Genomic DNA, 15,415 nt, shown 5'->3' with positions numbered 1-15,415 from the left:
GATTAGCACATTGGAGTTTCCATCAGGACTCCGGAGCTCCCTTTCAGAACTCCTCAGTCCATCTTCAAAAGCACAATGACCTGCGGATCAGGATTCTGTGGCCAAGCCTTCAGCTGCGCCTCAGCCTGCGGGCCCAGGCCTGGCCGATGCTGCATCTCCGCAGCTCCCTACCGCGGCATCTCCTGCTACCGCGGACTCTCAGGGGGCTTCGGCAGCCGCAGCGTCTGTGGGGCCTTCCGCTCCGGCTCCTGTGGACGCAGCTTCGGATACCGCTCTGGAGGTGTCTGCGGGCCCACACCCCCCTGCATCACCACAGTCTCTGTCAATGAGAGCCTGCTCACACCCCTCAACCTGGAGATCGACCCCAATGCTCAGTGTGTGAAGCATGAGGAGAAGGAACAGATCAAGTGTCTCAACAGCAAGTTTGCAGCCTTCATCGACAAGGTGGGTGTCCTGGACCAGCCCCTTCCTGGAGCCCATCATAGGCATGGCCAAGGCTGAACACTGAGGGGCACAGGAGGCAGAAAGACCTCTCCTATTGAGCCCCTGGTCTCAAGAGAGAGGTGTGTCCAGATGGGCACACTAAGAACCACAGGGATCTTCTGCCAGTCCTGAGAAGTAGGGCTGATGGCCAGGCTGCCCTGGATACAAGCTGACTGCAGGGAGGTCCAGGGGACTGCAGCATGGGGCTGTGGGCAGCCCAAAGAGGAAGGTTGCACTTGAGCTGACAGGAAGGGATGTGGACTGCTGGAGGAGGGGCAGAGGCCAGCCTAGTTAGCTCCTCCAAAGGGCCTGTGACACTGTCTCCCTGGCTCCATGCCAGTCCCTCATCCTGGGATGTGATTGTGGGTGCTCTGCTTGTGGGGGCTCCTGCCTTCCTAGCTTCAGAGGAGAGTACCAAGCCCAGCACAGGACACTGAAGTGGCCACCTGCATCTGTGAGTATGGGCACTGCCCCGGTCCCTTGTGCTCTCCCCAAGTGGGAAAGCTGAGGCAGAGCCAAGACAAGGGAATGGAGAATTGGGCTCCTTCCCAGAGCCCCTTCACCTCCTCTCCACCATCACCCCAGATCTGCCCCTGAACCCCTTCTCACTCCCATGGCAGGTGCGCTTCCTGGAGCAGCAGAACAAGCTGCTGGAGACCAAGTGGGAGTTCTACCAGAATCGCAAGTGCTGTGAGAGCAACGTGGAGCCGCTGTTCGAGGGCTACATCGAGACCCTGAGGAGGGAGGCTGAGTGTGTGGAGGCTGACAGCGGGAGGCTGGCTGCTGAGCTCAACCATGCCCAGGAGGCCATGGAGGGCTACAAGAAGAGGTGAGGACAGTGTATGGGGAGCTGACACAGGATTTCACCTAGATGGAAATCAAGGCACAGGAAGTGACATTGTTTCCAGGAAAGTGTGTGGCCCCGGAGCTATGGCAGTGCTAGATCCTGCCATCTACAGAATTTCTGTCTAGATAGTCACCTGAAGGGGACCTGGTGCCTTTGGTCAGACTCTATCTAACTCAGCTGGAAACTGTCTAGCACTCTGTCCCACTCCCCTCTGGGGAAGGACACTCACGGACACTCTACCTGCTCCATCTGACTTTTGGCCTCTGTACTGTAGTAGCCAAGTGGATGCAGCCTAGGGCATTGGGGAGCCAGGACACAGGCCCAGAATGTCCCACAGCCTTAGGTTCTCAGCCCTGGCTCTCTGGGTCTTTCAGCAGCTAGGCTAGAACTGGCATGTATGTAAGGGAAGGCTAGGACTATATGCCCAAGAATACATGATGTTCACTTTGAGGCTGAGCCTTCATTCCTCTCCTAAGGGGATCTTAAAGCAGGACTGGCCATGTGGGGTTCAGAGACCCCCTTCTCTGCCTGACCTCTCCTCTCTTTATGTCAGGTACGAGGAGGAAGTTTCTCTGAGAGCCACAGCCGAGAATGAGTTTGTGGCTCTGAAGAAGGCAAGTAGCAGGGGTGTGGGAGGCAGGGTAACATGGGTACCTGAGGGACACGCTGTGCTTGAAGAGAGAGGATCTGGTGCTAATTGAAGGGAGCAAGGGTATGAACCTTTCATGTCGGATGGGAAATTTCCTGAGAAGGAACTCATGGCAAGTCTGGGACAAAGGGCAAATCGCCTGGAATGTCTAGTGGCCCTGCTTCAGTGGATGGTCACACTGACCTCTGCTGCCTTATCCTGCTTTAAAGGCTGTAGTCTGTGGCTTGCGTCCGAGGGAACCACTGGGCTTCATTCCGCCACTGAGCAGTTGTGTGGTCTACCTCCCACTCCACAAGTCAGACCACCATGCCAGGACTCAACCAAGTGTATAAGGAATGATGGAAGAGAGACAGGGACCATTGTTGGGGGCAGGACAGGCTCCAATGGCACAGCTGGAACCCATCTGGGAGGCTTGCTGGAGCAGTACAGAATCACTTGGGGCCAAGGCGAAGAGGCAGGGAGAGTCTGCAAAGCATGAGAGTCTCCACAGAGAGGAGCTGCCAAGTGCATGCTGGGAAGGGAAGCAGAGATGGGTTGCACATAGAAACACTGGGACCTTTCTTCCCTAAGCTGCACGGGATGGATGAGAAAATAGGCTCACACATCCCTCTTTCCCAGGACGTGGACTGTGCTTACCTGCGCAAGTCAGACCAGGAGGCCAATGCAGAGGCACTGACCCAGGAAATCGACTTCCTCAGGAGACTGTATGAGGAGGTGAGGGCAGCAGCCAGGTGGAAGCCTGGCAAGTAGACTGAAGACAGTCATTCCATGGCTGTGAAGTCCTGTGTGGACCAGGGGAGGTCTGAGAGGCTTACACAGGTATGTGGGGATAGACTGAATTTTCAACAAGCTTTTTTCAACTGCTGTTTCCTCCCCCTGCAGGAGACCAGAATCCTTCATGCCCATATCTCAGACACCTCTGTCATCGTCAAGATGGACAACAGCCGGGACCTGAACATGGACTGCATCGTGGCTGAGATCAAGGCTCAGTATGATGACATTGCCACCCGCAGCCGGGCAGAGGCTGAGTCCTGGTACCGCACCAAGGTGAGTGGTCACAACACCTGTCCTTAGACATGACAGTGGGAAGGACTCCAGGATCTATCAGAAAAGGTTTCATGCACCCCAAGAGTCGCAAGAAGATTGCAGACAGCTCTCAAGTGGAGGAGGCAGCCCCGGCTGAGCACTGTGCTGCTGTGCATCTTGCACACCTTGCACACTCAGTGGTGGTGTGCTCACTGGGTGGATGTTGCATCCTGTGCCTCATGGGCATCTCTGTTTCCCCCATCCCCAGTGTGAGGAGATGAAGGCCACAGTGATCCGGCATGGGGAGACCCTGCGTCGCACCAGAGAGGAGATGAATGAGCTGAACCGCATCATCCAGAGGCTGACAGCCGAGATTGAGAACGCCAAGTGCCAGGTATGTAGGGGTCAGCTGTGCTGAGACCAGGGAGGCTGGGTGCCTACTCAGTGCCATAGGGCCAGCATGTGCCCTGCTTGGATCTTACCATTTAGTATACCTCCTGTGTATATGAACAGAATCCTGACCACGGTCACTCAGGTTGAGCCACATCTATAAAGAAAAATTTCTTATTTGAGGGTGAAGGATGTTTCCCAGCTGGTAGCAGACTAGATACATCCAGGTAATACATAGAGCAACCCAGGGACCATAGGCGATCTCTTTCTCTTCTGTGTCCCCAGAACAACAAGCTGGAGGCCGCAGTGACCCAGTCTGAGCAGCAGGGAGAGGCCGCCCTCACCGATGCCCGCTGCAAGCTGGCTGAGCTGGAGGCTGCCCTGCAGAAGGCCAAGCAGGACATGGCCTGCCTGCTCAAGGAGTACCAGGAGGTGATGAACTCCAAGCTGGGGCTGGACATCGAGATCGCCACCTACAGGCGCCTGCTGGAGGGCGAGGAGCACAGGTGAGTCCCCTTTGGAGCCCACTAGGTTTCCTAGTGGCTGTACCCAACAGGACTGCATAAGAGGTTGATTGGACCACGGGCCTGGGCACCAGGTGACTGTAACTAGCAAGGGGGAGGTCTATTGCTCCACCCCTCGGCATTGTTATAAATAGACCTTTGGAATAAAGGTCTGGGCTGGTGGATAAGTATCCAGGCTCACTTGAGTCTGTCCTGTGTTTTCTCTCTCTCTTCTCTACTTCTAAGTCTCTTATTCCTCATTCCTCAAGAGTTCCTGGGGTAAATAAGTGTGGGGGGTGGTCCCCGACAAGTCCCTCTCAGAGGAACCAAACCCCATCTTGCCTTTGGCCGGATTGGCTTGACCAATAGCTGGATTCTGGGGATGGAATCTTTTACTGGTCCCTTTGAGGCTGTGTTCACAGTGGGCCATAATTTGATCGTCTTTTGTGGGCAAATTCTGACATGTGGAGCATAGTTTGGGGGCCTGTGTTTGCTACTATGTTGGGCTTCATCAATTCTTTTCTTGTCTTCCCTCAGACTGTGTGAAGGTGTAGGAGCTGTGAATGTCTGTAAGTATTCGGGGGGCTTTACTCCCAGGGACAGCAGGCAGTGTTTCTGAAAGGAAGGGTTTAGATGGGTATTACATGCACAGTAGCAGGAAGGATTTGGGGTCATGCAAAAAGACCACGTCTTTGGGTCTAGATAGAACCAGAGGGCTTCACCGGAAGTGGGTCTGGCTTTTAATCCCAGGAGTTAAGGACTAGGGATCGGGGTCCTTAGGAAATCAGGCGGCTTTCTGGGCTACTGCCCCTCCCCTCTTCCTCGCTCAGATCCTTTCTTCCCGGACCCGCAGGTGTCAGCAGCTCCCGCGGAGGGGTCGTGTGTGGGGACCTGTGCGTGTCAGGTTCGCGGCCAGTGACCGGCAGCGTCTGCAGCGCCCCCTGCAGTGGGAACTTGGCGGTGAGCACAGGCCTGTGTGCGCCCTGTGGCTCTGCTGTGTCCTGTGGCCGTAAATGTTAGGAGCTGCGTTCACCCGGGATGGCTTTTCTCCCTCTGAGCTGTCTCTGGCTGCCCAGTACTGGGACTTGGAACAAGGCGCTCCGCAACGTGCTCACTTTGAAGCGACAGTCTCACTCTCAGCCCCTCTGGTCTCCCTGGATGAGCCCCTGCTCTCAGAAGTCCCTTTGGAGCCTCAGGGTGGAGGTCTGGAGGGTGGGGCTAGGAGAGCACTTACCCTGCTTACCTGGGAGCGAGTTGCTAGAGCCACAGCTCTGCCCCTTCCTCTCTAATCTCTGTCTTGATCTGTTTCCAATAAATTAATGTAGTCAACCCTGAGCCTTGTCTGTGTCTCTGTTAGCCCTCTGAGGAGTCAGGGTTCCTGGCTCCAGCATCACATGGGGAAAGCGGGGCTTCCAGCACAGTCTTGTCCCTAGACTCCCATCAGTCTTAGACCTGGCTGAGACAAGTTTTTCCCATACCACTTTAAAAGTACATCTCCCAAGATGGAGAAAAAATAGCCGTCAGAGATGAGCAAAGGCTGGGGCAGGGGCTGTCTCTTAGTCGAGGGGTGCAACTGCCATGAGTCCCGTGTTGGCTGCTTGTGTTCATTTCCTGTAACCGCCACTACCTCCCAGAAAACAGCCAGAGCACCTTTGTAAATGATCAGCAATAAACATCGCCTTCCCCAATGCCTGAAGCTTGAGGAAACATCACTCACTGTCAGGTGGGGAAGACTCATACCCGAGTAATTTACTGGACTCCTAAAGGCATGAATATACGAATGTGATGTAAAGCTTCAAAAAACACCTTTGATTTGGCTGCCTTTTCCTAATGGAGTCCCGCTGGGGTTTGGAGCCCTGCCAGAGCTTCTGCCTTGCCTCAAACACAGTAAAGAGCACACAGCAGCAATCCAGGCCGCCCCGTCTCTTCCCAGCTGAGTAAAGTAGGCTGCTTGCTTGCTCCCTCTCTGCCTGTTTACACAACGCTAAGACCTGAATGACAAAGGGGTCCCCAACTCAGGTTCCGCGGGAGAGGAAATCAGTTTCACAGATGTACAATAACCAGGCAGGAGCAACCACTGTCTGCATTAATTAGTTATTGCTCTTTTGTAGGATATAAAGTAAAATGTCTCCGGGGATCAGAACTACCACCAGCCTCTTATTACATGCATATTCATGAACAGAAGTCACAAGCATGGAAAGAAATGTTCATATCCTACAACTAGGGGCTGGAACAGCAAGGCTGTTCCTGTGACTTTAAGGCTTGTCCACAGACATACATCTTTACAGCAAAACGCATCTCAAAACTTCTACTCCCAGACTCAGAAGATGTTGTAGAGATGGAAGCCCCCACAATGAAGACTATTGAGAGAGCAGGAGAGAGTGGCCTGAACAAAGGCTTTGTCAGAGGTAGGGTCAAGCCAATGCCAGCCATCTCTGATAGACAGAGCCCCAGAGAGTATGATTCTTCTTGACAGCTCTCTGCCCTAGGGTATCATATAACTAAAAAGTAGAGCCTATATCCAGATTCTAGCCCTGAAGCCCCAGCCCAGACCTAGCCCAGATTGCCACAGCCACAGCCATAGCCATAACTAGAACAGCAGCCCAGCCACAGCTACAGCCACAGCCACAGCAACAGCCACAGCCTAGCCACAGCCACAGCAGTAGCCATGGCCCAACCACATCCCAGCCCAGACACAGCCACAGCCCTCTAGGACCCTTCTGTTCAAAAGCTCATATCAAGCTCCAGTCTTGATGGGCCACTTCTTGCCCACTCCCTGTCAACCTCGCTGCTCTCACCAGCCAGGCTGGGCCTTGACGGACCACTGGGTGGCTCTACTGTCACTCCTTCATCTTGCTGAGCTCCAATCCTCTCTTTCCTCTGTTCCAGCTACACAACCTTCACATCCTCCAAGCTTCAGGGATTTGTGAGTGCAGTGTAGGAATGTGAGCATCCTACACGTGACGGTTAATCTAGATTGTCGACTTAATTGGTTCTGGGATCACCTAAGAAATCTGTTCCTGAGCAGATCTATGCGGGTGTCTCCTGGAAAGACTAGCTGAGGGGGAAGACCCTCCCCCAGCGTGGGCAGCACGTTATGGCCCAGCTCTAAAGAGGTCTGAGAGGAAGATGCTGCTGCTTTGGCCTGCCTGTCTTTGCTCCTTGTTGGTGAGCGCATCTAGTCTGTTGTTTGCAGTGATACCGGCATCCTTCATTTCTCCAGCCTTGCATCCTGGGCCGAGACCAATGAGTCTGAGACTTCGGTGGCAGACAGGGACAGCTGGGAGATGTGCAGCCTCATAGATCCCACAGCTGCGTGGTCTTCAGCTTCCCTGGTGTGCAGCCAGCCATTGCTGGACTTCATACTGTGTAAGCCATTCCTCCCCTTTGTAATATGTATGCATTCTGTGGGCCCCGCTCCCCTAGAGAGCCCTGATTACTATACCGTGTGTGTGTGTGTGTGTGTGTGTGTGTGTGTGTGTGTGTGTGTGTGTTTGCGTGTGCTGGTTAGGCAGGTGTCACAGGAGGACACGGAGTCAACTCAGAGTGGTGATAGCCGCATGCCGCCCAGCAGCCTTCTGGGAAGGGTTCCTCTGGAAACGCTGTCTTTGATGTTCCAACCCCTGGGTTTGTCTGCCTGTCCCTGCCTGCTGTTGATCTAACTGCAGCCGAGCAAAGTCAGCTGCCTTAGGCTTTGCACCGCTTTTGTGAAAGGGATTCTAAATGCTCCCAAAGGGCTGTGCATGCAGATTGGAGCAGAGTGCACACTTGGCACACACAAGGCCCCGGGTTCAATCTCCAGCACTGTGATAAACACATATTTTTTAAATGACTTCAAGGGATTATGTAGATGGGATGTGCTAATAGTGGTGGGGGGGAGGGTCGAAAACACAAAATATTCCTGGATAGGTCAACTTAGAGCATAAAGTCTCAAATATCTGTCCACAGCTACTTATACGGTTGGGCCCTAAAGACAGGTGAATGAGACAGTCACTGTCCTCATGGGATTCAAATAGAGATATGAACCCAGGTCAGCTTCCGGCACATCTGAGTGCTATGAACTGTGAGGCAGGGATGTAGTGGGTGCGAGGAGCCATCAGAAGGCCATCTTTATGGATGCACCTCTTGGCGTGGGCGTGGGCGTGGGCATTCCCAAGGAATCTTTCCCCTTGGGGCCTGATATCCTGACAAGTCTGTGTGAGCAGAGTACAGTTTATTAAGGAGGAGAGAGGAAAGGAGAGAGAGACTTAAGCACTGTGTGTGTGTGTGTGTGTGTGTGTGTGTGTGTGTGTGTGTGTGTGTGTGTGTGTGTGTGTGTTGTGGCTTTTAAACTTATTGTCAAAGGATGTAATTTACAACCAGGCTCAAAACTTAAAGTGTAAAAAATAAGTCAAGATTAAATTTTAAGAAAAAACATATGCACTGGTTTATTTATCCTAAAGAATTCCTTCTTGTGGGAGCTGGAGAGATGGCCTGGCAATTAAGAACCATTTATTCTTCCACAGGACCTGAGTTCAGTGCACAGCACTCATATCAGAGGCTCACAACCACCTGCAACTCCAGTTCTAGGGAATTTAATGCCCTCTTCTGGCCTCTTCAGGAACCTGCATTCACGTTGCAAATATTCACGCAGGCATACATGTGTACACATAAAACTAAAAAATAAATCTTAAAAAAAAAACTGTAGGGGGCTCGTGAGATGCACTGTTCAGGTGTGGATTAAGAGATAAATGCCCAGAGTCCAGTCAAAAAAGAGGGAAGAGGGATTCTATGAGCAAGGGGTCAAGATCATGATGGGGAAATCTACAGAGTAACCGAACCAACTAATAGGAACTCATGAACTTTAAACCAACAGCTGTGGAGCCTCCTTGGGACTGGACTAGGCCCTCTGCATAAGAAAGACAATTGTGTAGCTTGGTCTGTTTGAGGAGCCCCTGGCAGTAGGATCAGGATCCATGCCCGGTGCATGAGCTGGCTTTTTGGAGCCCACTCCCTATGGTGGGACACTTGCACAGCCTTGATACAGGGGTGGGGCTTGGACCTGCCTCAACTGAATGTACCAGGCTCTGCTGACTCCCCATGGGAGGCCTTACCTTTTCAGAGGAGGGGATGGGGAGTGGGATGTCAGGGAAGAATGGGGGTGGCAGGAGGGATGAGAGGGAGATCTGTGGTTGGTATGTAAAATGAATAAAAAATTTCTAATTAAAAAAAGAGATAAATGCCCATAAATTAGATGCAAAGTCGCATGCTCGGTCTTTAACAAATATGACCCATTTGTTGCTATAACACTCATTTCAAATTGCCTCTCAGAAAAAGGGCTCTTTTCTCTTCAGGCTGTCTTCTGTGAACGGGACAGTGGGTTAAATTCATTCAGCCAGTTACACATGTACACTAAGTCCTAGGATATGGATCTTCCCCCTCTTCCCATGACTCTTCATTTCCTGTCTTCCTCTCCTGCCTCACGCTTGTGATGAGACGCAATGACTGAACTGGGGACAACCCTGCTTCCTTCAGAAGTCACCTCAACTCAGAGTGAATGACTCCTCATAAATACCAGGTCCCCCACCCCATCCCTCACTGGAATGTGGCCCATGGCTTGGGGAACCTCTCAGAGAACAGGTCCCAAACCACAGATATTCTGGTGATTCAAATGACCCTAGGCCTAGCCTAGACCTGACCCCAGGCCCTCAGGATCTCTGGACAGATGCCAGGGAAGTCAAAACATAGGGGTTGGAAAGGAAAAATGTGGGCAGCCAGTCTCCAGGGAGAGGGATGCAGGATACTGCCTACGTCCCGGAGACGTTCATCTGCACTTCCTCAAAGGCCCCTCACTGACGCATGCACTGAAATTGGAGCTCAAACTAAAACAAAACTGCCTTTGAAAAATCAAACTCATTAACTCCCAGCAAAATACAAGGGACCTGAACCTGGACTCTGGAAGCTCACAGAGAGGGCTGCACTCCCAGGGCTCCTTGTGTGGGGAGAGTCGGTAAGAATGAGTATCTGGTTAGAGGAGACCAGAGATGACCCACTGTGGCCACCAGCAAGCCAAGTCTCCATCCATTCCTTTTCCATGAGACTGTCGTGTTTACCCAAGAAAGGAGCCTTTCGGATACCTGTTCCTCAGGTGCTGCAGCAGGAAAGCAGCAGACACTCCGGCACTTACGCTCCTTAAAAGGCAATGCGGGCCTCTGGCTAATGACGCACCTGCGCCCCACCCAGAGACGTGGAGAGCAGGAACTATTGTTCCCAAGACACACTGATGATGTAATCCTTTTCGCAACGGGAAAGAATGTGGACTCACTAAACACTCTCTGCTCTGGTCACCCCGCCTTCAGAAAACTTCCCTGTCTTCTGTCCTTTGTGAAAACTCAGACCAAACTATCCCTCAGGTTTGGAAGTAGAGGTGAGAATGTTTCCCCATGCCTCAGTGTGCTGCTCCTGCCCACCACCATCATTTCCTAAGTTAGAACCCAGACCTGGGCCACCCAGTGTTGTCTGTCTTGGCCCAGCCTCGACCTGAGCCTGGCCTTTAGTGTGTATCAGGGCAGTGGAGGGAGAGGGATGGTCTTCCCCGTCCCATCCTTCTTTACTTCTGGCCGTCTATTTCTGTGCCAGTGCCCCGCCTCCAGAGAGCAGGACTAGAGTGTCCTACTCACTGTCCAGTCTCCAGGGCTAAGAACTATATGGGATCTTATATCAGCATTCCAGTAGGAGCTGGGTGTTGTGCTGCATGCTTGTAACCCCAGCACCCGGGATGCTGAGGCAGGAGAATTTTGAGTTCAGTCCTGGGCCATATAGGAAGTCCGATGCCAGTCTGAGTTGCATAGTGAGACACACACACACACACACACACACACACACACACACACACACACACACAAACCATCTCAAAAACTGGGTAGGGGTGCTGGAATGTAGTTGAATAGTAGAGCACTTTCCTAGTATGTATATGTCACTGGGTTCATTATCCTCAACTCCAAAACAAAGACTGATAGAATAAGGGAGTGGGTGAGTAGACACAGGACTGCTCTGCCAGGATAGCTGACTGTGGACCCCGGCACACAGTCTGCGGGATTTACCCACTTCTCATTTTCTCCACCCTACAATTCACCTGCCATCATAAAGATCCGAGTCGTACAGTAACAAGACACCCAAAGTGTAACTCACTTTGTACCCACACACCGTCATATTCTTTCCCAGTATTATTGGTTGGAGGCAATGGGTCGGAGCTAGAACTCGGCTGTGGGGTAGCCTGGAAGTCAGGTTCAGACAGGCTAGCCGCTTAGCCACCACTGAAAGTTTTATTAAAAGGGGAAGCCTAGAAAAAAGGGATGGGGCAAGTCAGAGGAGCAGGGCACAAGGTTCCGTTAAGCCACAGGCCATGTCTACAGGATGACACCAGCGTCCCATCGAGTTCCAGGTGAGGTGCAAAAGAGACGAGGAGGTGAGGACCCGCTCTGTGGGCGAGGGAATCTGAGACAAGAGGGCCAAGTCTTTGGGCAGAAGCATGCCTTCCTAGTCTTCTCTGGAGGGAAGCGGGGGAGGGAAGGGTTCAACATTCGCGGAAGCCAAGGCAGCCGACACAGCCCGCGGAGCTGCAGAGCGCGCACAGCCCGCTGGGGGCGCTCATGTCCGGGCCACGGGAACAGACTCCGGGACCTCCGGGACCTCCAGCGGCGGCGGCGACATCGCTGCCTGGAGCTGCACAGAGAGCCAGGGGAGAGGTGAGACCAAAGCACTCAGGGAAGCCTTCCCGCCCTACCCCTGCCAGGGAGGCCCATAGACTTCTCCAAGACCCTCCTGGGCACCCGACGGGAGGTTGGGCTCCCACCCAGGAGTAGATAACAGTCCTTTCCCAGAACACATACAGGGAATCACCCCCTGAGAAGAACCAGTACCCCACAACCTCGATCTGAACAGAGAGACTGGTAACCCCTTCTGAAAGGAATGGTGGGGGTGGGGGATGCCAGAAGAGAGCTCACATCTTACCCAAGTCACTTACCCGCACTCCCTGCCCCAAGTCCCAGACAAAGCCTGCAGCAAAAAGAAGCAATAACTAAGTCAGTCCCCCTACCAGGTTCCCCAAGACAGACACCTCTGACTCCCACGGCCCCAGACCAGGTAGAGCCTTCCAGCCTGCAGCCTCCTGGGGTCTGGCCCTGGTTCCCACCACTGTCTCCTCGTCTTGATGGACAGACAGACAAACGGCTCTGCTGTCTGACACCGGCCCAGCCCACACCAGGGCTGCAGGGAAGAGCTGCAGGAGAGCCAGAGCCTGACACCGGTTCTCTCACCTCAGGATACCTCACCTCTGCTCCTCGCCCTCCAGCAACCTGCGGTAGGTGGCGATCTCGAAGTCCAGGCCCAGCTTGACGATCATGAGCTCCTGGTACTCACGCAGCTGCCGCGCCATCTCCTGCTTGGCCCTCTGCAGGGCAGCCTCCAGCCAGGCCAGTTTACCTTTAGCGCTGCTTGAGGCCACATCCTGCAGGGCCTCCACATCTTTGGCTTTCTCTGGTTCACGGGGCTGGGAACCAAGCAAAGGCCATAGATAGAAAGATAGCCTCAGCCTCGTTTCCCCCTGCCAATGAAGGTGGGAAGAAGATCTGCGGTCAGGAGGAAGTGGAGGCCCTGCTCTGAAATGTGTGTACTTGAGTATGTCTAGACCATGAGACTAAAAAGAAAAGAAAAAACTGCCCGCTCCTGTACTCAGGGTTGACACTGGAGGCCACCAATGGGAATGGCTAAGAACTGTGTCTCAACGATAGCACTCCTCACATGAGTGAAAATTAGAGGATGTGCAACTTTATCAAGAGAACTAGGGTTAATGTTTCATAAAGAATGAACAGTATCTGAGGTTCAAACATGCAATCCCAGCTACTTGAGAGGTTGAGGCAGGAGGATCAAAAGTTCAAAGCCTTCCTAGGCTCCGGAGAACTCAAGGCCAGCTTTGAGAATCTCATGGAGACCTCACCTCACACTGAAAAAGTGGATTGAGGGCTGGGGAGTAGCTTATTAGCAAAGTGCTCACAGGAAATGGGAACGGCTCTGGACCCTGCCCCCGGTACTCCCAAATCAGAAACCAAGAGGAAGTGAGCAGAAAGACCCCTTTTCCATAGGCTCTAGAGTGCACATCTCTGGAAACAGTATTCATAACACAGTCTTGGTGAGGGTTCCTGCTGCTTGGGCGATGGGGGCAGCCATGGCTAGTGGAAGACTTGGCCACTGTAGGCCTCCCCACCCTTTCTGTCACCACTAGGACCCCACCAGCTCATTTCCCTCAAAGCCACCAGCTCCGGAACAAGGAACCATATGCCAAGAATACACCTCAAGCCCCAGACACTTGTATCTGCAAAAAGTAAAGCCAGACCCAGAACAAAAGCCCTGGGCAGGGGCGCAGAATGAGCCAGGCAGACTTAATAAAGAGGGCTTTGGGGGCAGAGAGAGGAGGTTGAAGAGCAAGAGACGGGGAGAAGGAAGGTATCCATAAGCATTCTCTCCCTGTGCACCTGAGCCTGAGTCGCAAACACCTTCAGGGCCTGCCTGGAGGAAGTGAAAATGACAAGGCCAAATGCCAAACACGCAAAATCCTGTTCCCAGAGGGACTTGATCTGTCTCACCCCATCCCACCCCCCTCCCCGGAGTGGCCAGGACTTTACCTATATGCATTTGCTCTCTCTAGAGACACATTCCTCTAGAAGCATGGAGTCAGAGTCCTTCCTTTGCCATAAGACAGAGGAAGTCAGAGGAAAGGATACAGTCAGGATGGTGGAGACGGTGGACCGCCAGGGAGCTTGTGCCCTGTGAGGAGTAGCCAGATGCTCCCACGGGAAATCATGGTTTGCTACTGCCAGCTCTTCATGTTTGGTTTGGTTTTGTGGGGGGCAAGGGGTGGCTTTTGTTTCTCTGTATTGTTTTTGTGGGTTTGCCTGTTTGTTTTGGGACAGTGTCTCACTCCATTTATTCTAGCCCTGCCTGGACCTCATCGGGCAGCCCAGACTGGATTCAACTGGAAACTCTTCTGCTTCAGCCTCCCAAGCACTGGCATTAGGGCTCTATTTTATGTTTGGTTTTCCAGCAAAGGACCTGAGAACCAGGGTGAACATTCTGCTGATGAGCCAGAACTAAAGCTCTGTAACTCAGCCATGTAACTCAGACCCCTCTTGAACTCAGGATACGGCGCAGGTGGCCCAGAACTTGAGGTCTTCTGGGTGCTGGAGTTACAGATGTGTGCTACCACACCCACCTTGATTTTCGTGTGTTTAAGGAAAAACTGGAAAACTGAGTTTCTGGTAAATCTTATCATTTCTGAACGTAAGCTCAGAATTACTACAGGGCAAAACAAAAACCAAACAAACCTAGAGACATTAAAAAATATACAAACACGTATAAAGGGAAGACCAAGCAATATGCACTGATACATATCCTCTTGGTTGTCTTTCCATATAAAACAGAGCCCAGGCAAAAAGAAGAATGAGCTGCACATGCAGCCAATACTTCTGTATACACACACATACACACACACACACACACACACACACACACACACACACACACACACACTCTTGCACACACTCACAAACTCACACCCACCACACACACACACACACGTACTCACACACTCACATTACACACACTCACACACATGCACGCACACACACATACCACACACACACAAAAACAACTCACCCCTTCCTATGAATGAGGGGATCTAGAGAAGGTGTCATAGGTAATGGCACCCACCCTCCACCAACCCCTCACCTGGCTCTGAGCACTGCTCACCTCTGTCTTCAGCTGCTGAATGGCTTGGTTAAGTCTATTCAGGGCCTCCTTGCTGTGCCGTGGGCTCTGCACACATTTCTGCACAGTGGCCTTCATCTCCTCGCACTGGGATGGGGCAGCAGAGCAGAAATCAGGGAGAGGGGAAGACAAGGATAAGGCAAACTCAGTGCCCACCAGACACCTGGTGTCCCCACCAAACCCTCTTCTCCAAGCATCCAGCTCTCCATCCGTGTTACTGGGAGAATTCAGTGAGTTCTATCGGCCAGATTGGCAGGGAGTAAAGAGAGCCTGGTGCAGACTCCAGGGATCTCTCAGGGAGCTTTAGGGGCTGGACAACCTGGGGTTCATCTCAAGGACAGGAAGAGTTAAGCTCTGTGAAATCAAACACTGAAACTTACCACATATGACCATCATTTAGGAAAACCCAGTGGTAATTCTTAAAGTTAAAAACAATTTAAAATTTGAAATTATATTTGTGGTATGTGTGTGTGGGTATGTGTGTGTGTATGTGTGTGTATACATGTGTGTGAAAGTGTGTGTGGAGACCAGAGGTCAAATTTGAGTGTTATTCCCTAGGAAGCTGTCAACCTGACTGTGGGTGTGTTTCATCTTGGTGTTTGTTTGTTTGTTTGTTTGTTGTTTTGAGACAGGGTCTCTTAATGGAGTCTAGGGCTTGTTAATTAGGCAGGTCTGGTTGTCCAGAGAGCCCCAGGGGTCCTCCTGTCTCTGCCT

The 15,415-nt window shown here is 52.3% G+C and overlaps 2 protein-coding genes across 2 annotated transcripts; one reads left to right on the top strand and one right to left on the bottom strand.

The window, feature by feature from the left end:
* Positions 1-75: 75 nt before the first annotated feature.
* LOC128116350 (keratin, type II cuticular Hb1) lies at positions 76-4,918 on the top strand. The gene is made up of 9 exons (XM_052747525.1): positions 76-444; positions 1,104-1,312; positions 1,884-1,944; positions 2,598-2,693; positions 2,862-3,026; positions 3,274-3,399; positions 3,681-3,901; positions 4,436-4,467; positions 4,752-4,918. The coding sequence occupies exons 1-9, from the start codon at positions 76-78 to the stop codon at positions 4,916-4,918; spliced, it is 1,446 nt and encodes a 481-aa protein (XP_052603485.1).
* Positions 4,919-11,346: 6,428 nt separating this feature from the next.
* On the bottom strand, positions 11,347-15,086 carry LOC128116189 (keratin, type II cuticular Hb1-like). The gene is made up of 5 exons (XM_052747388.1): positions 15,082-15,086; positions 14,684-14,918; positions 12,211-12,428; positions 11,904-11,935; positions 11,347-11,602 (listed from the first exon to the last, which is right to left on the bottom strand). The coding sequence occupies exons 1-5, from the start codon at positions 15,084-15,086 to the stop codon at positions 11,454-11,456; spliced, it is 639 nt and encodes a 212-aa protein (XP_052603348.1). The 3' UTR covers positions 11,347-11,453.
* Between the last annotated feature and the right edge of the window lie 329 nt (positions 15,087-15,415).

The sequence above is a fragment of the Peromyscus californicus genome, unplaced genomic scaffold, assembly GCF_007827085.1.
Source record: "Peromyscus californicus insignis strain IS unplaced genomic scaffold, ASM782708v3 Scaffold_20__1_contigs__length_68692818, whole genome shotgun sequence".
In the NCBI taxonomy this organism is placed as follows: domain Eukaryota; kingdom Metazoa; phylum Chordata; class Mammalia; order Rodentia; family Cricetidae; genus Peromyscus; species Peromyscus californicus.
This window is presented reverse-complemented; position numbering and strand designations above follow the sequence as displayed.

Excerpts from the sequence above, each read along its gene's own strand:
- LOC128116189 (XM_052747388.1), bottom strand. Across the intron at positions 12,429-14,683 it reads TTCAGCAGCTGAAGACAGAG|CCCCGTGAACCAGAGAAAGC; the intron begins GTGAGCAGTGCT and ends CTTGGTTCCCAG. Across the intron at positions 11,936-12,210 it reads CTGGAGGGCGAGGAGCAGAG|GCTTTGTCTGGGACTTGGGG; the intron begins GTGAGGTATCCT and ends TTTTTGCTGCAG.
- LOC128116350 (XM_052747525.1), top strand. The coding sequence starts at position 76 with ATGACCTGCGGATCAGGATTCTGTGGCCAAGCCTTCAGCTGCGCCTCA. Across the intron at positions 1,945-2,597 it reads AGTTTGTGGCTCTGAAGAAG|GACGTGGACTGTGCTTACCT; the intron begins GCAAGTAGCAGG and ends CCTCTTTCCCAG. Across the intron at positions 3,027-3,273 it reads AGTCCTGGTACCGCACCAAG|TGTGAGGAGATGAAGGCCAC; the intron begins GTGAGTGGTCAC and ends CCCCATCCCCAG.